Below are 20,136 nucleotides of genomic sequence, written 5' to 3' on the forward strand. Positions count from 1 at the left end.
TGCATTCAAATGATGCAATCATTTCTGTTTTTACTGACTTTTTATGTTTGGAGCTTTTGGAAGATCTTCATATTTTCTGCTTCTCCACACCAATTTGAGTGGCTCAACTTCAGAAAGGAGATTTCTGGAGGAATCCATGAGAGGCCCGTTGTGCTTTATTGTGCAGGAAATTGAACATTCATCCTTTTGTCTTCTTACCATAAAAGACCAAATTACTGTAAAATCTATGCACAGCATGATGTTATTGCAAAAAGCGAATACAAGGAAGCACACAAGCTCACCTTGCATGCAACCACAATGATGCCACTTACCTCTTAAGTATTTAGTTTGAAATAAAATAGGCCTGCAATGAAGAAGTAGATCAAAGCATTTTATTGTATGAAAAATATATCCATAAAACGTAACAATATTTACATAACAGTTGCGCCATGCAGGGCAGAGAGCAGTAGCTTCACGCGTGATCTCCAGTAAAACATCAGTATCGGTTCTCTGGATTCAGCCCGTTTAAAAACCGAACTTCACTATATACTGACGAGCAGAGTGATGCGCACATCTCAACATCCTGATGGGTTATTAAAGGCGCATTTACATAAGGAGAAGAAATACAAAATAAAAATAAAAACTTTTGACACACAAAATAATTTTGTTCACAAACAATCAAGGTCCAAACGAACCTTTTTGTAGATGGATTCTAAACAGCACGTCTAGATGTCCAATATGCCATGAAGGAGCCTATAGCCTAGTGCATCCTACAATGTTGAACAAAATACTGAAAAATAAATACACTTAAACCAATATTGACGGAGGAAATCTATCTAATTGGAGTTATAATACTGAAATAATATGCAGCATTTTGTTTTCGTCATAGCAGCTATACAAAGATGAGAATTAATCTACACTAATAACTAGATTACTGGATTTCTCCAGCGTTTCTCTGTATTGATCGAGCCAGTCTCTGAGCTCTGTGATCCGATACCCCTCGGGTCCTCTGCCACCCTGGTAAACTATCGTTCCCTCCTGCAGTATATAAAGTCTGTCGAAATAGGCTCCGTACGCAGCGTTGGAGGAGTTTTCCATACTGTCGACCACGACCGGGCAGCCGGGCACCTCCAGGTGCATCAGCTGCGCAGCGTTTAGTCGGTCCTCCAGACACCGGTGTGTGGGGATCTGATAGGGCGCGTCAGTGCTCATCCAGCCGTCGGAGGGGTGCGCTTCCTCGATGTACACAACTACAGAGTCTGCTATATCTGCGTTCTGCTGCACGACTCCCCGAAAAGCCTTCAGACGCACCATGAACGGTGGTCAGGTGCAGCTCCCAAAGTTGAGGATGAGCGGTCTCTTTTCTTTTGCGTAATCGAGGATGCGGCTGCGCCGCTGATCCTCCAGCTGAACAACTTCGGTGTTGGGGGCTCCGTGTCCGAGATGCGCTGCCTTCAGAAAGTCCAGTTTATGGCCGTGCCACACTGCCTTGAGGGACTCGAGGGTGAAGAGACGATTGGAGTCCGATATGCACAGCGGAGGATCGATGGCATCGCCCTCCTGCTGCTTCATCCTGAAGAAAACCCTTCTCCTTATGCATAAAAAGTCAAGCAGCCAAAATATGAGTGCTGCCATTAGAAAACGGGGCAGCAAGACGAGACAGACTATTGCATTTTTAATAGCTTTAATAGTATTCATTATCACTTATAACTACCCGATGGTGTTATGCTGTGCCACGATCTTGTGGGTTGAAGTTAGGTTACTTGCAACTTCCCCTCTTTTTATAGCACCGGCAGATTTGAATGAATCACACCCCGCCTCCAAACTGGGGCCGAGGCCTCACATGGTGGGGATTACCTTCTGTCAACTCCACAGTTTTGAGTCACAGCCAAAAGCAAAGGGTGAGGCACAGCAGCTCTTTGTTTGGAGAAGCTGTTAAAATTAAGATTATCATCCAATGATGTTTGAGCAGTCAAATAGTTTCAATGTCGTCGCATATCATGTGTGATAACAGCGTAAAGTTGATGCTGTTGCAGACTTTTCTACTGCATTGGCTGTTTGCTGGAGCACATTTGGGCAGAAGCTGACTTCACTTAAAGGACTGGCCTGTATAGGCCTAATAAATACTGTCCTTAACTGAACCAACACATGTGAACAGTCAGTCTACTGTTTCTCTTAATGCAATGTAATATCTGTCCATATTGCTAGCTCAAATTAGGTTATACACTCACAGTAAAACATCTGAGGAGTTTAAATATGTTTTTGTTTAAGTCACATTTATGGTAAATCAGAAATGGGATATACATTATACAGTAAAGTAAGATTCAGAGGTGGAGAGGTGAACATTTGTAATGCCATATGAAAAAAGTTACATTCTCAGAAACAGAGAAAAAATATTTCTGATAGAAAAAGCCAGAAATATGTGAAAGGATGAATTGTGACAAAGTCCAACATCTGAAACAAAAAGTCTGAAATCTTCTGCAAGTCAGAATTGTGTCACTTTCCAGAAATACTTCATATTTCTGAATTCAAAGTCAGGGTTTGGAGATGAGAAAAATGTTGAATTTTGTGACACAACATTTTTTTTTCATGTGGCCATAATCCTCTAAGGTGCTCTACTGGGTCAACTCTAGTAACATTACATAAAAAGAGATCCTAAAAACACAAGTCATAAGCTCCCTGTCAGTCGGTCAGGGTTGTTTGTGATGTGTTTGAAGAGCTGCCGTCTTTAATCAACCCCTTTTCTTCCCAAAATACTTAATAATAAGTGTCCAAAAACAATGAAAAAGTTGTACCTGGATCTGCTGATGTTTTGCCCAGTGCCACTGTAAGTATAAAGATCCTTTTAACCAGCAATTGTCATGAAAATATATTTTTGAATCTGTTCAATACTTCAGAATAACACTGATCTGCTGCTGGCCGCTATCTGTGCAGCCTTATTGTGTTCATGGTCAGCTTCACAAATCCTCTAACAAACAGACTGACTGAGCTATGTTAGCATTTCGAGATCCTCGCTCAAATAATTGTAAAGTTGTCTGACAGACAAAACAGAAGGACACCACCAACTAAAAAAAACTGAGAATGTGATCAACTATATGTTCAAACACAAAACAAGTTATGGATGAAGACATCTCAGCACATCAGCCAATCCGCTGCTGGTCTTTTGACAGTTGAGACAGGATCTGGAGGGATGAGGTGCACACTGAGAGCTTGTCAATTTGCTGCACCTATAAGTTATTCACATCAAAACAGATCATTGATCTCTCATTTGTCAAGAGGAAGAGGAAATACACAAGCCAAATGAGAAGATTAGGTGGACATAGTAATGAATGCTGTAATATCACACCAGCTGTACACCTGCTGAACACAGACGCTGGTCCCATGAATTCAGCTTTTCAACATCAACACTCGCTTAAAAGTTTCAGCTATCAGAAAGTGTATTGGTTTGATTAGACGGCAACGTGACAGAAGCTGTATGGGAGGTTTTATCACAATGTTGATACATATTGTGATATAATGCATTTTCTGGAAAATAAAATAAGGAAATGTTATGGAGAAGATAGATGGTAAAGACTGCTTTTTGGCTAATCCAGCTAGATAAATACCTGACAAATCAAAGTATACTGTACTACATTAATGCAAACTAATGCTGTGATTTGTCACTTTGCAGTCAGTCTACAGTCTTTCACCACAACAGACCTTCACTCCATCTTTAAGGAAACATGAAACTTTGAAAAAACTGTAGAGAAACTCTTGGGGGGAAAAAAAGAAGAAATATTACAGGGAACCTTATTCAAGGCAACTGACTGCCAGACACTTTTGAAAACACTTAAAAAAGTGTTAAAAAACACCTGTGAGAATCCACCCACAGAAATAAACACAATTTTACAAGATACATGTCTAACAAGGCCACTAACTCATTTCCAGAGGAAAAGCTAAGGAAGAGGCCAAAAGCATCTTGTCAGAGAACTATTGCACAGCAAACCGTTCACACGTTACTGCACAATTCTGCTGGTGCATGTGAGTTTCAACAACAGGGAGTCTAAACAGACACATAGGAAGAAACAATGAAGATATTGTGAAAGTACAAAACATTATGAATATTGTTTGGCTTCAACAATAACTCAAATAAAACACTAACGCAATCATTGAATCAAAAGTTCCTCTGCCGGACTGAACATTTGAAAATGATGTTACAGTATCACTCCTTCTATTACTGCTACTACTGCTGCCACTGTGAGTGACATTACTATTACTCTTTAAATATGTGAAAGGATTTCATACGTGCAAAATATATGATCCGTGATATACAGTAGAATTTCAGTATTTGGTATCACTTTGAGAAACAATACAAATATTATATCCGGTCCATCATTTGGGAATAAAGTTAAAACATGATTCTGATATATACTGGTCACCTTAACGTTAGGTTGAATTGTACGTTTCTCTGATTAATACAATACTGGCTAATCGCTACATAACAAATATTGTTTTCTAAAACTAAAATCGATAAAGAATAATAATATAGCTCTGAAATTCAACCGGTAACTTGAAAAAAGTAATTGAATAGTGTTTTTTTTAAATATTCACAACAGTATCCTATGATACTGCAACACACAGCTATTACACGACTACAGTGTTGATACATGGGGATCACATATCTCCTCCTTTCATGTCCAGACAGAGATAATTAAGTGTTGGGTCTTGTGTACTGGGGGGCGATCTGTTAAGCGTTTCTGTGCTCCACAGGGATTCAACATCTGGACACACATATTAGCCATTACTGGCTAAACGCCATTTACTGGTCTTGTGCGCTTATTCAACAAAAGCATTCCAGGTCTAGTGAGCACATGGTAGATTGGTTAAGCCCTAATCGCCTGTTACAGTGAATCCATATCATATTATCAGACTGCAGGGTGGCTGAAAGCCAGACATGGAGGGAAGATGTAATTTGTGTGCAGCTCACAGATGTCGTGATGACTCAGGGAGTCCTACGGTAAGTTTGTCATCATGTTGTCTGAAAGAAGCATATGTTTTTCTTAACAATAGTCAAACTAATTCTCTTACATGGTCATATAGGCTCTATTCTCAGATAAAAAAAACAAAAATCTGTTTGTTATTTAATATTATTTGGCTCTTTTTATTGTATTGTAAAAACGTGACAAAGTGCAATCAAAACAGACAAAGACCAATAATGACACGATGAATGTGACTTAAATGTCCACTGAAGCTAGCGAAAAATGTACTGCAATGTTCCTCACATTAATACATAAAAAAAATATACAAATGCCAATCTTAATTAATTTATCAAGCAAAAATGCCAAACATTTAGCATTAGTTTTGCATCTATTGAGAACTGGCTGCATTTCCTTGTTTTCTAAGTTCAATACTTTTGGGTCGAATAAAAATCATTTCAAGATGTTAACTTGGATTCTGGGAAATTGTTCTGGACATTTTTCACTATATTCTGACTTTTTACAGGCCAAACCTTTAACAGATTAATCCCCATTAATATCATTATTAGTGTTTCCGTGAATTATGTCATTGCCATTATTATGTACATCTAATCAAATATTCTTAAAGTTTGTTCAGTTTTTGTGTACAAAGCAGCTGACTACACTTAATATGAACCTAATCTTTGCCTTTGTTGTTTCGGCTGAAACCCAGAGATGTCTAACCTGCTTACATTTACCTCGTATAAACTTTGCTGGATTCTTGGCAGCAGCTCCAGGTTCGTCTGAGGACAATGCAGATCTTGGAAAACACCCCTTTTCTGCTTCGTTCTTATTGAGCTGGCTGTGCTCCAGAAACCACAGCTGATGGGATATCATAAAGACTAACACAAGACCACAAAACAAGTCGGCTCCTTCTCTTTTCAAGTCACTGAATAGAATGGAGGATAAAAATCTACCTCTTCCCCATCCTTAGCTTCACCTTCCTCAACCTCGTCTAAATCAAAGAGCACCAGTGTTCACACTCAACTTGAATGAACTGCTGTTGCCTGCCCTGCGGGCTGTTTGTATCTCAGCAACAGGCGAGCCAATGAGGAGTGGACAAACATATTATAATAATCAGTTTCATCTTGCTAGTCACATCACTAGCGAGACGATTCAAAGTAGCGTCTTAGTTTGGACATTTCTTTCAATAACCTCTTAAGATCCCAATGACAATCAGCAGTATGTGAAGCTGTTGAACTGACTAAATATACAGAGACGTACTAGAAGAAAGAAAGAAAAGGATTTTGAAATCTACAAATGTCATAAAACCACCTATTGTAGTCCGTAAGAATGAGAAAAGCATGATATTTTCAAATTGTCACCTTCAGTGTGTCTGTCAAAGTGTCGCCGATATTGTAACATTATGCCTTTGTGATGTCTCTGTGGTGTAGCTTGAGGCTTAATGGTAGTGTTACAAGTGTAAAACCTGGTGAAGTTTAACTGTCTGCCTGTCTGGTGTTTAAGAAAACAACACCCGTCTGAGCCAAATCTCAAGGTAACACTGACACCTGATCTGCTGTAGGTAGGACAAAGGTCATTGTTTCATATTGTAAACAATCTAATTAAATAACCATGCTTCAAGTAACAAAAGGATACCGGTATTTACAGATTTAACACAAAAAATGCAGCTATACAAAAATAAACTGAGAACTGTGATTATCTCTACGCTTTATAAATCTATTTCAAAAACATACACATATAACGGAAAAAAAAGAGACTGGTGACTTCTGAGGTCAATCAGAAACTGCAACCCGATCTCACTCCCAACTTGTCTCATTCCAACGCACAGCACTTTAAACTAACTCCGATGTAAAACCACCCGCGTCTTTATTAAGACGCTTAGAGTGAGTGACGAAGTAGAGCAAGACAGTCCACACAGGGCAGATGGGAGAGGAGGTGGATGGGTCCAACATACACAGGACTTTTGTCCAGCAGACCGCTGTTCATGTCCTGTGTGTCAAGTCCTTAGTCACCCGGTCAAGTTGTTAGTCAGTCAAGTTAACGTCAACAATTTTCTTGCCTAAATCTAACTACCTGTGAACACAGAACTTTACTTTGAATAGACACTATCCATGTAACGAGTAGAAACTGATGCGCCGTCCCTGCCTTGTCCAAAACTGACGCTAGAGGTGTACCTAGACCGTCATAGTACGAAGCTTCGGGTCACTGACCGAGCATCGGTGCATGTGAATCTGTGGTGAACACACGGTTGCTGCATCCATTGTTAGCTTGCTCTGCTAGTCTGTCTGTACAGCAACTGAATTGGCTGTTTGGGGCGAATAAACAAAAACTGCACAAAACATCCGGCAGCCAAATTCTGTCGTTTAAACAAAAGTTGAAAATTTGCTTCATAGCCTGCAGGTGGCGCAACAGATGTTGCGCATGCTGGCTCCAAGGCATGGCTTACTGGGACACTGGAATGGAAACATGCCATTGATAATGTTATTAGTAACGCCTGTCCTTTTTCTTTTATGACAAATAAAAACGTCCGCTGTTAAAAAAAAAGTCTGTAGGTGGTGCAGGTTGGACAGTAACTGCAGGTCTGAAACTACTGGTGCTGCGAAACACACTGTGATCCTTTTTGTTATAATGTAGCTAAAGGCTCTAATAACGTTTTGTTCTCATTTTTTAAACATACCCAAAGCGTGTTTCATCTCTTTAGATAAAGTATATATTCAAACAAGTATACTATTAAAACCAGTGAGCATACAATGGATTGTCTCTCTTGTTTAATTCCTCTGTAAAGAAAAAGCGCTTCATGAGAGATGAAGAGTAAGAAGAGTTCCTTTGGATTTACCTACTTGCAATGTATCTGTGACTAGACCTAACTTTTACCCTGTAGTGCAATTCCTTATTGTTATTCATTTAATTCACAAATGTATGCTAACTATTCACACAACCTTGTCCAGTTCTCTCAGCAGCTTTGGGGTTCCTGGCAAGTCTTTACACAAGTGAGTGTCTCCAGTTGTCTCTGGCCTTATTTGAACTCCCTGAGTAATGATGATGGTGAGCATGTCGAAGGATGTCCTCATGTGGCTTCTTTCACTGCTGCCTGTTTGAGCGTATTAGCGAGTGCCCGTCTGTACACTCATTGATGCCAGTCCTCGGGACAGATGGTGGCAAGACAGGGTGAGTGAGAAAACCTCTGACACACACACACACACACACACACACACACACACACACACACACAGATTCTTCCTCTCTTCTTTGTCAAACATTCTTCAACGTATTGTTTTTTTTCCGTCTGCTTGTTCGAAGAGTATACAAAGGTTAATTAATGGGAGGTTTATGCGTTAACCAAAAACCCTAGGAGGAGAATCAAAGCACTGCTGTCCTCATAAGGTCATTGTGCACTCAACAGTGTTTAATAGGATGTGTTTTCTGCCCTGAGTTGTCTCTGCGGGATACCGCTAAAGCAGTGGGATAAACTTCAACTGGCAGCGTTTGTGATGCTGGACAGGAAGGTGAAGCAAAACACTGAGCTCTTCAGGCAAGCCGAGGGTATTAGGTAGTAAACGGACTGAGACAACATTAACTAAGTTGCTCTGTAGAACGGGATTAGTTGTGTGGATTTCTTTTCTTTGAACAGCAGTTTGTAAAATTATGGCTGTGTCTATTAACCGAAATCTAGCTCTAACATTGGACACTTGTTTTTCCAATGAGTTTATTTTGGAATATTTTTGCAAGGAATCAAAGCTTAAAATCACTAGATTAGAGAATAGAGAATTTCTTTATGTAATTAATTGTCTTTTAATGAAATCATATATCGTGACACACAATTACGTTGTCTTAATTGATAATACCGAGCATATACTAACTCAAATTTATCAGGAAATCTGATTATTTTGCACTAAAGGTCATAATTAAATGAGAAAATACTCAGTACTTTGTTAACTAATTGATTCACACAAGAGTATACTAAACCATGGTTATTTCATATAGACTGTTTATTTATTGCAGAAAACATGCTATATTGGGATACATATTGTTATTGAGATATGAAAAGACCTACATTGTGAAAGAAGATTTTGACTATATTGCCCTGCCCTTGCTAAAACTGATTTTCATTATTAATTAAACTATTATTTCCTCAATTGATTGGTTAATCGATTTATCGTTCTGGTAGCTGTTTACATGTACAGACTGAAGTGATCAACATTTAGACCGATCTTATGGGATCATTTTTTTCAGAGTTTTCCTTCTTTTATCCAGAACAGGATCCCAGCAGGATTCCCAAGAAATTCTGAGAATCTGCAGGAACATTAAATCATGGGAAAGATCATGATTTATGATTTTTCAGTATAGGCAGACATACCAGGTGTGGGAATGTTACTTCTAGTTCAACACGATGGAAACACATTTGTTTCATTACTTAACCTAATTGTAATGAAATCATACTCTTTGATTTGTAAAAAAAAAAAAAATACAGTGTTGTTATTTTTTAAGACTTAAATATCATCTGCTATTTAAACAGATTTCACCTTTGTGGTGATATTTGATCCCATGCAAATTATGATTACTTTACTTGCTAACTACATCAATACTCTGCATGTGTAACAGGATGTGACTATAATCAATTACATGTTTTCCCTCCATGGTTTACTACTTCAATCGGAGGCATGAACACATGACAGACGTCTTATTTGTCTCATTCTTTAAAAAGGAAAAACAGCTCAAACATATCTTTTGAGTTTCCTCTCTACACAGCAGTGAAACGTTTCTCATCCAGTTGGTTTTCCGTCGTGTGTAAAGTATTTGTGGCTAGCTTGCTGTGGAATTTAGAGCCTATAATGAATAAACCTCTAATGTGTCCAAAAGGCTCATCTGAATACAAGCAAGAAGGAGATTTCAAATCTACCAGAAATAGGGCTTGCAATAATATGAGAGTGTGGGTGGAGGACTGAAAAAGATGCGTTTTAAATGTTTTACAGGTTTTCGAGAGTGAAAACATTTAGACTCACCGGTCAACTACTTTACATAAAGAGGATTTACTGCGAATCCAGCTGCTTTTGAATTGTAGATGTTTGATTCAAATGGATTGAAGTATATTTATGTCAAGTGAGAGAAATAGTTTCCTCTATAGTATATCGATAATAGTATATTATAATATGTTTATGATCATTTTTAAAGGCTGAAATATAAAGCAAAGCATTAAAGAGGATTTTCACATAGACTGTTGTCGCACATTACTTCATTTACCGTCATTCGCAGCCTCGAGTGTTGCCTTTTATTTTCTCTCCCATCCGTCTCGTTTTCCGTATTTTACCCTCTCTCTCATCAATCTGCAACTACACACCTCCTCCCTCCCCCCGTAACCCTCCTCTCCTCTTCATTATTGCCTTGGCATTGTGAGACCCCCTGGTGAATCCTGGCATCACACTCCCCTTTCAAAGGAATGAAAATGCAGCACTGGTCTGTGCCATCAGTTTGCTCTGTTCCCCCTTTCATCTGCCTGGACATATTAACACGAGAAATGTGAAGCTCTGCAGCAGCTCCCACATGAATCAGTCTAAGCCCCCCAGTGAGAACGTGTGCTGGTCATTTCAGGTCCCGTTTCAGACGAGAGAGAGCGAGCCAGGGAGCGAGAGAGAGAGAGAGAGAGAGATCAAGTTAGAGGACTGAGAGGGAAGTTCAAAAGAGAGACAGAAAGAGAGAGAGAGAGGGCATGTGGCCTGTTATTTGAGGACACAGCATTTATTGCTTTGGTGTTTGCCATATTTAGGTGTCTGTGATCCATGACCACTAAAGTAAAAGGTATATAGACATAGCAAACACAGAGAACGGCATTAAAGATGTTTTGAATCCCTGTTTCCTAGAAATGATGTTTCTATAATCTGAGTGATTAGTCGAACATTGCTACCCTCGCTTATCGGCACCACAAATTCGTAGGTTAAACTTATTGTTTTATTAATGTGCACATATAAATGACACTCCATCACACTCTCCCAGCCCTGCCTGTTACCACCACCTCTTTCCAAAAGCAGTTGGGCTCAGAAAGTGTTTCTGGTTCTCTCCTGATCGAGCGGGTTGGCCGGCAGCATACTATCTTGGTAGCTAGCTGGCTAGCACGTATGCTACAGTAGAGCGTAAAGCTAGCAACCTGGCGCGCTGAATCAACTGTAATCAACGGAGCGAGCTAACACCGATGGGCTCAATAAATCAAACTTGAATGCTAATACTAACAGTATAAGCAATGCAAAACCATGACACTTCTTAGACCTCGGTCCCCGCTAGCGTTTCATCAAATATTGGCTACATCACCTGCAGGTTGGTTTCAGAGGCACTTAAAATATGATTAACTTATTGAAAAATGTGATTCATGATTTGAAATGGCTGATATATGCAATACTTTTTTGGACCTTACAGGTGAAATTGGGTTCAACTGATTTCTGAGTGTTTTCTTAATTTTGGACTCGATGACTAGTCTAACATTAAACTTACCATACAACCATTTAACTTAACACAATACCTAAAATTAAACTACTGGGTTATTCACTCCCGAGCGCCTATGAGCATACTGCCCTCAATAAGTTAATAAGCTAAGCTTGGGTAGCTCCCTACAAGGTAAACATCCAGAATGGATAGCACAAGTGCCTGATTCATCCAAAATAAAATAAAAAATAGAGCAATGTGGTTTAAGACCATGAGAAACGGGGTCTTAAACCAGGGCCACATTTTGTTTGAATTGTAAAGTGCCAATAAGGCAAAGGGCGAGGTGTTTTGAATAAGGGCTTTGGAGCAATGAAAGGGAGGTTAAGAGGACCCATGTTTAGCCGAGGCAGAGATAACTGGGAAAGAAACAGGCAAAGGGTCCACAAAAAAATGCTTGTATAGGCAAGAGGGAAGGAAGCCAACAGTGTTCACGGGGCTGTTAAGACAAGCCTAGCACTATACACATTTAATTAGGGCTATGCCTAGCAGTGAATTGCGATTGGAGAAGGAGAGGAAAGATGTAAATACATGAGTACATACAGTATTGTGAGCACATATGGGATGTAATCAAACTGACACACTAGAATACCATCATAGTGGGTTTTTGATTAAAGATGCAAAGTATTAGTGCATACAAAAACAAATCGGCAATGCCTTCAAGAGGCCCAAGCTGACATGCTGCCTTAATGCTGTAGTAATGTAACATTTGCCAACATTTGCTCATTGTAACTGATTAAACCCTGCTCTCTGTTTCTCCCCTTTAATCTCCTCAACTTTTTGAAGGTGATTTAAATTAAACTCAAACAGTAATCTCCCGTGTCAAAGTCAGTGGGAGATATATTAAAATCGTGCCTACTTTCTCCCTTCGCCAAACTGTTTTTCTGCAAAGTTGGCATGTGTTATTATGTCTGATGGTGGAAAGGTGTGAGGGATAAGGGAATAATGATCCAATAAAAACTTTGTTTGAAGCATGCTGGTCCACCTCCTCAACTCCCAAGTCTTGATGTTTTGCTGTGCCATTACATCATTACATGCTTTCTGCCTTTATTTCTGAGAGAACATTTTATTATTCAGAGAAGAGGTTGCTTGTCAGACCAGTGAGGATAGTCTCTTTGAGTTTGTTTTTCCAAAAGAGGAGCCCAGACAGGTGATTGTCTCAAAGGCCAACAGTATTTTATGAGTAGTAAAACTAAGAGAGAATGTAGAATCTCTCCAGCAAGACTTTACAAGAAGAGAAAAAAGAGAAACTTCTCCAAACATGAGTTTCAGTCTGGCAAAAGCTGTTGTTGATGCCCTCTGCCTCCTACACAGAACTGAGAAACTTTTTGTTCAAATCATCACATCCTGACAGTCTGGTTACATAAGGAGTCAACACAAGTCCACTTTCAATTTGTGATTCCATATTTAATGTGTTTGTGGGGGAGGTGAGAGGTTTTTTTGAGGAGTAAACACCTACCTACGTACCAGCCAATGTGTTGGAGCTGTCTGGAAGGAAAATAAGAGAGCCATAAGGAAAAATGCAAACTCAGAAATTTGAGCACAAGGCTGAAGAGCATGTTAAGGGACAATCAAACTCAGGTTTCACAAAGCTGATTACGGCCACTTTGATCAGATTTGAAAAATTAGGATTGTTTGGATATTTGGAGAAACCCTTTTTAAGTGTGGGTTTGCAGTGTCGCTTATCAACGTTGCGCAGATTGACTTTAATTTAACAACAAATCTGTGTTGAAATCAGAAAGGTTCTGCCTGGCTAAATAACAGAGCTAACAGCTAACGTTAACGGAGGTTGCATTAAGTTACATTATGATGTGTTCAAGCTCTGTTCTATTGGGACTATTAGGCGAAGGTGTACTAGTGTATATTTACTTTTGCTAATCAGTACTACTACTAAAGTAGTCGATAGCTGCAGTCCTAAATGTGTGAGAACAAGTGGGAAGAGCATTACGTCTTCGTTGAGTAGATTGTGCATACCATTTACCTTTAGTTTGGAGTCAGTATTAAGAGTTGTTATCACATTTCAACATCTCAAAACACAGCTATTATACCTGCTATTTTGCCCCAAGCACATTGACTATTTATGTTTCAAAAGGAAAATACCCGTAAAAACAAAACAATATACTTTTGAATCAGGTTTTAAAGACAGAGTATGCCAAGTTCATTATTGCAATACAAGCCCTGACGAGGTGAGTTAATCCACAGATGAGAAGAAGAAACCTAGCATCAGTACATTTACACCTTGTAACAAAGTGCTATTTGAATCTGAATCTGAAGTGCAATCAGGCCTGTCTGGCTCACACTGTTATCAGATCTCAGCCTGAGTCTGCCAGATGTCATTTGATGCAGTCTATACAATGTGTTTCTGAGACGTGTAACGAAGTGCATAGGGTCAAAACTCATTCTGAAGGTTTTTGTTGTTGTTTTTAATCTACTCAGACATTACATTTCCTATCCGTAGTGAAATAATCACAGCTGCATACACTGTTACTATTCATTGTTTCTGTTGCCTCCTGCAAAGAGTCATAAAATCTGAGCCTGTCTGACTCACATGGAAAGCGAATACAGCCTATGCAGTATCCCCTAAGGTTTCCCAGGTAGCCAGCAGAATCGGATTGATTGCGGTTGGGTTCTAGCATACTCTGCTAAATTTTAGCAGCCTGCTGTGGCCATCTGGCTGCCATATTTCACTAAGTTACAGGGTTGGAGACCATGTGATGGCGCGCCAGTTTGAAAGAGGTTAAACTTCCATTTAAACGTCAGGGAAATTAGTCGTTAGGAAGCTCCCTAATAAAAAGTCTATTTATGTGAAATAAACATGGTAAAGTACATTTTTGCATACTGCTGTGTGAATTAACTACGTGACAATTTTAAAATACTGAGTATTATCTCATTTTACTAAGACCTTTAGAGCAAAATGAACATGACATGACATGACTATTTTTACAGGCATGCACACATATGTAGTAATGGGATTAAGACAAAAGACAATAGTATGATTTCACTACACTGGGGTATTCCCATGAGCAGAATTATTGTGTGTAGGCACTCAGGACTTGAACAATAAAGCTGTATGAATGAATGAAGAAAATACTGCTGCTGGAAAACACTAAGCCTAATTTATATTAACCAACATTTGGGTTCCAAGAGGACCCTTCCACATTCTTCTCGATCATTATTAAGCAGAGAGAACCTTGTCTTGAGCTGTATGCACCATTGTATTCCGGGGTAATGGATATTAAAAGGCAATGTGACTCAAGCACATAAATAAACCCAGCAGTTTAACATGTTAGTGATGTATATGCCTGAATGGACATTACAATCTCGCATTATATCTATGCTTTTATGAAATAAATGAGGGAGATTTTACTCTATACATTCTTTTAATGCACTCGTTTGCGATTTTGGCATTATAAATTTACCTCTAGTATCTTGCCTAATATAGTAATTATATATCTATCCAAACAACATGTACCAACCGATCCTACTTGTTTGGACACAATTTGGAGTCTGTCTGGCCAACTCCATGATGTGTAAAGATGTGATAAATAAATAAGATGTTGCATCTCTTTGATCAAGACGGTGCAGAAACACCCTCTTTGCCCTCTTGTGTTGTATATATAAATAACATCTGGCCATCAATCAGTTTGTTCCTCAAGAACTACACAGAGAAGGCCACAAATCACTGATGTGAAGCATCAACATCCTGCGCTGTAACGTGTGACTATAACCTCTTGTACTTGAGTGGGGTTGCACAGATTTATGATTATCAGTATCATCGTCATCCTCATTTTGGACTCAGGAGTAGTGTGAAGATATAATGTACAGTCTGTGTCATGCAAATATAAAGTCAATGGGATTTAATGCTATGATGCAATGCAGTATTTTTGGTTTTCCTGCTTCTTCCTTTGCAATGGTTGCCACGGAAATAAAGCCCCTTTTTTACATCCATGTCATCGGTGCACTTTTCATTAGGAGTTAGATGACCGGATAGCTTTGTCTACTGTTTATACAACTTGGGTGTGCGTCAGTCTGTGTGTGTGTGTGTGTGTGTGTGTGTGTGTGTGTGTGTGTGTGTGTGTGTGTGTGCATCTGCATGTGAGTCTCTTGATTGACTGTAACCCTCTGTGTCTCTGTCTGCAGCTCTAACTCTCCTTCCTCTGCCATGAATTCCAAATGACATTCCTCTCACATATTTAGACCTGATATGAGTCCAACTCGACACGGTCTCATCTCAGATCTTGCTCGTTGACATGCTGTGTGCAGGCGGGAGGCAATGGAGCAAAGCAAGCTAATGCTGAGCAGAGAGAGAGAGAGAGAGAGAGAGAGAGAGAGAGAGAGAGAGAGAGAGAGAGAGAGAGAGAGAGAGGCAGGACTCAGCTGTGTATTTGCAGTTTCATCCACCCAAAGTTCAGATGAGGACAGGCTCGTACACTCGCTGCCTTGAGATTAGCCACAGTTCTTTGGAAGGCAGCAGACAGGAGAGGAGGAATGAATTTAAGCCATACAAAATGCATCCCATCTCTAATCACATATTCAAAACGTACAATGACGATGTAGGCACCATAGGGGATCTTTAGAGCTCATCAAGCAGTGGGGAAGGATAAGATATGGAGTTACACATCAGAGCAGGACAAAGGGCTAAAGAAGAAGAAAACGTTCATCTGAGACGGTGAGGCTTCTCCGTGGTAATTCTGTTGAAACATAAATGGCCAAAAGGCTATAGGTTTGGGGGAAGGATGGCCTGAACATAATGAGAAGCATGTAAGTAAACATATTGAGAAGCAGAACATATGCAGAGGACTCCTACGTGCTCTGCATTTGTGAGGGCCAGCATATTTGTTAACTGGTTTATGTTAGACCCTGCTCTTTCCCTGCAGATTAATGTCACCGCTCATATTTTGTTAATCAGATGTTGCTGAAAAAGCACTAATAATTCGAATGAATGTCTTCCCAAATTTTGAAGCTTGATGCTTATTAACGGAAGAAATGTCCGTCTGTGTTCCAGCCTGTGTTCTCCGTTATGTCTCTTGCATTTCATGTGAACTGTTCCCTGAGGTTTCCATAAACTATGCAGCGAGGCCCTCCTTCTACAGCCTACAGTGTGGACGTCTCTAAGACAAGGGGCCGTTAACCGAAAACAGCTTTCCCTTGCCAAAAAAAAAGTACTTTTGAATGTCAGCCCGACAACTTGCCCTTGAAATAACCAGTAAGAAGCAAGAGTGAATGAGAGTCCATGGTTGATTTGCCTTTCAAACAAAACTGCTCAGGTTTTCATTTATTTACTGCCAAATGTTTGGGGCTAAAATGACTTGCGTTAATAGGTTTTTGAATCGTTCAAATAGGAGTTAGATGCTGTCAAGAGAGAGACAGAACAAAACAAGTAGTATGCAAATCAATTTGCTACAGACAGCGTGAGCCAAGAATACATTGACCTACTTGATAGAAAGGTTTACAGAGACGTTAGCAATCATTTGGTACTCAAAAAGCTGAATGGGCATCTTTCTTTCATATCTTAAGTTCACTTGTGTGACCTAGGTCTTGGTCATCTACTTTGTGAATTACTTACAGTAAATTTCACAAAGCGATAAGTCATGACTAATCGTTTTTACTGTTAGGGAGAAAATTGTTGGGAAGCAGAGAGCTTTAAAAGGGGGGCATGCTTTTGTGATTTACTGTTGCATCAGCCAAGTCTCGACTTTCACTTTAGAAGAAGTGATGCATTTCCTAGTCGAGATACTTTTACTGGAAGAAATCAAAGAACGGTTGACAACACAGTGATTCACTCAAGTTCAGCCGAGCGAAGATAACACTGGTTCTGGTAGTTTTACCACCAAGTCAGCTCTATAAATGTGTGATACACCTACCTATTATCTATTTCCTTTGCAACAGAGTTGCTGAAATTGTATTCATCCTTCTGAAGCTCATAACTCTGAAAGCTTTCAAAAATATAACCTTGGCAACCTTGGTATAAAAGATGAAAGCTGTCTTCTTTTCTTGCCAAAAATAAACTCTGCTAGCGTTTCTTTTCTGTCAAGCAAATTGTTCCTTTACATTAATTATGTAATTATTTAGTTTTGCATTTATTTATTGTAGTAGAAACGTTGTACTTTCTATCAAAAATACATTGTTTCTCGACTTGGCTTGTTGACTGGCAGAAAAAGTTGAGAATGCAGCTCAAATTTGTCACGAACAATCTACCAGACTGCCTACTTGTAAATGTGTGACAAGCAGTCCACAGATATTGAATGTCCAGCCTATGTTTAATCTTCGGGTTTGGGTCTTAATAACTGGATTAATGTCATAAGAAGAATCACATCTGGGTTGGGGTCAGGGTAAAGTCAGGTTTCTTTACATGTCAGTACTGTTTATAAGACTCCGAAGTGACTGATTCTGGTTCAGTGTGGTATCGGCTGTCTAGGCTTCAAGTTTCACGCACCATACTCATTCAAAACATGTCTTACACTCAGATTCGTGAATTAACCATAAAGAAACGTTTTGCCTTCAACTGATGAATTTAACAACAGCCTCGTATCAAACTCGGAACACATGTCTTTAAGTGTGTGACTTAAAGGAACAGTGTGTGAGATGTGGCATCTATTGGGGATGTTGCAGATAGCAAGCAACCACATGATCCTCCGCTCACCCTTCCCTTTCCATGTGTGTCGTGGCCCTCAGGGAGGAATAGTTATCTTTAGGATTTCATTACTACAAGGAGCTACTTTTATCAATACTCTGTTCTTTTTTATGATTACATGATTGCTTTTAAAAAATATATATAGAATTTTAAGAACAAATACATTTAGAACAGGATTAGAAGCTATTTATAAATAAATAACTAAATATTGTTTCTAGAGCAGCAACAGTTATGTTTACAACAGCAAAGTCACTATATAGAGTAATTAATATCAATAAAATAAATAATATTTCTGGCTTTTTTTTACCTAAATAAAACATAACGATTCCTAGTTTCATCTATGTAGGTTTACAGTCACCTACAGCATTAAGCAATGCTCTACCAATGTCACGCTTGTTCCACTGGTTTTAACTACCAGTATGAAGGTCTCTGAGATCTGTAATATATGGGCCTAATAACAAAATAATATGTTCCATCTGTAAAATGAATTGTGGTTTGGGCGTTTTGGAGGAAAAGCTCCACGGACTAGTAGAAATGTATTTGTTATTATGGTGCTATTATAGCCCGGCCATCTCACCTCTCCATCTTAAGATCATTTCTAAGACAAAAAAAGAAAACCTGCAGCATACGCTCCACTCAGTTTCAGTCACAACTGGGTGAACAAAATGTTTATAGGATGAAATTGAGGTTAATTATGGAGACAGACAAACGGGCAGATAGACAGATGGACTTCCCAATATAGTCTTCTCCACAGTTTGCATTAAACGAGTGGTTACTGGCAATACGTTGACTTACTGAATAAGTATCAGCAACTTGTAAAAAATAAAAACTATTCTATGTGGCTCATCACCACTAATTAATCCTGTAGTCACCCCAGTAGTCCATGCAGAATTGGGGAAAGTAATCATATCAAAACTCAAGGCTCAGAGCTTAGTAACAAGTTAGGGACATGAGAGCTGAAAAATCTAACGTAAATACTGTGGTCCATGTGCTCACTGGGGCCTGGGTTCAAAGCAAGGGCTTAATGTAATTCTCTAGCACAACAGGATTTGTATTAGTCCCAAAAGGGTCAGTGAGGCTAAGTGAGGTTAAGAGCCGCTAAGTAGTAGTGTTCAAATCCTTCCTAAGCTCAGCCACCACAATGCAGGGTTCCCCACATTCCTCTGGACTCATTTCACCTCAGGGTGTGGTTTGGACAACTGGAAGGCAAAAGGGGAAGGTTACACTGGACGCACACACAAGCCAGTATTTCCTTTAGGATTCCCTGGTATGTTAAATTAAATATTTCACACGTCCCATAAGCACTGAGTGTGGGTGGTTGGGTGTCGGTGCTTTGATTTGACTTGATTGTTTAGCCAAGCTTGTTTATTACACTTCTAATTTCATGGTCCGTCTTGGGTTATGCAGACTCTCAAGGCTTAACTGTATCATTGGCCAATGTGACTTGACTTTTCTATCCAGAGTGTAACTGTGTGTGTGTTCCTGAGGGACTCCTGCCGCCATTCTTCCTGATCTTGTTTGCCTTAAAAAAGCATGAAAACTTTTCATAACTGTGGAAGGCTTGTCTTATTAGTTTAACTGTAGGACATCGTATCGGCAAATTCTCCATCGCATACACATACATAGAAATTAATTCGGAAATGTTTTGAGGCTCAGCGTTCACTTTGTTATTCGAAAATACGAAGCTGATGCTACATTGCACAGCTGATGTTAAAGACAAATTTACTTGAGCTGATGAAGGCTACCCTGACAGAGCTGAACCTGACAAGTTGGCTCCAAGACACTCTTGTAGCACCATCCTTTGGTCAGAGAGGGCGCAGCGAGCACCAAGTTCACGGCCCCGGGCAGAGACGAAGTCCGGGCGAGAGGTGCTTTAAAGCTGACACTGCCGAAGCCGCGTGCCACCTTCCATGCTGAACTAGAGCTGGTCGCTGTGCACCACTGTGGAGGAAATGCGCACGGAGAGGCCCAGTCAGCCCAACATTGAGAAGTGTAAAACAAATTTTGGTTCATTACTGCTGCTGTTAGCACTGTTAGCACTGTTAGCACCGTTAGCGCAGCTGGCAATGCTAGCCACCGCCATTTCAGCTCAGC

General features: G+C 39.6%; 1 protein-coding gene across 1 annotated transcript; it reads right to left on the reverse strand.

Moving 5' to 3' along the window:
* Nucleotides 1-888: 888 nt before the first annotated feature.
* Nucleotides 889-1,677, reverse strand: dio3a (iodothyronine deiodinase 3a). The gene has a single exon (XM_076108082.1). The coding sequence runs from the start codon at nt 1,675-1,677 to the stop codon at nt 889-891; it is 789 nt and encodes a 262-aa protein (XP_075964197.1).
* Nucleotides 1,678-20,136: the final 18,459 nt, after the last annotated feature.

This window comes from Anarhichas minor, unplaced genomic scaffold (genome assembly GCF_050575085.1).
Source record: "Anarhichas minor isolate MPS153535 unplaced genomic scaffold, ASM5057508v1 ptg000040l, whole genome shotgun sequence".
In the NCBI taxonomy this organism is placed as follows: domain Eukaryota; kingdom Metazoa; phylum Chordata; class Actinopteri; order Perciformes; family Anarhichadidae; genus Anarhichas; species Anarhichas minor.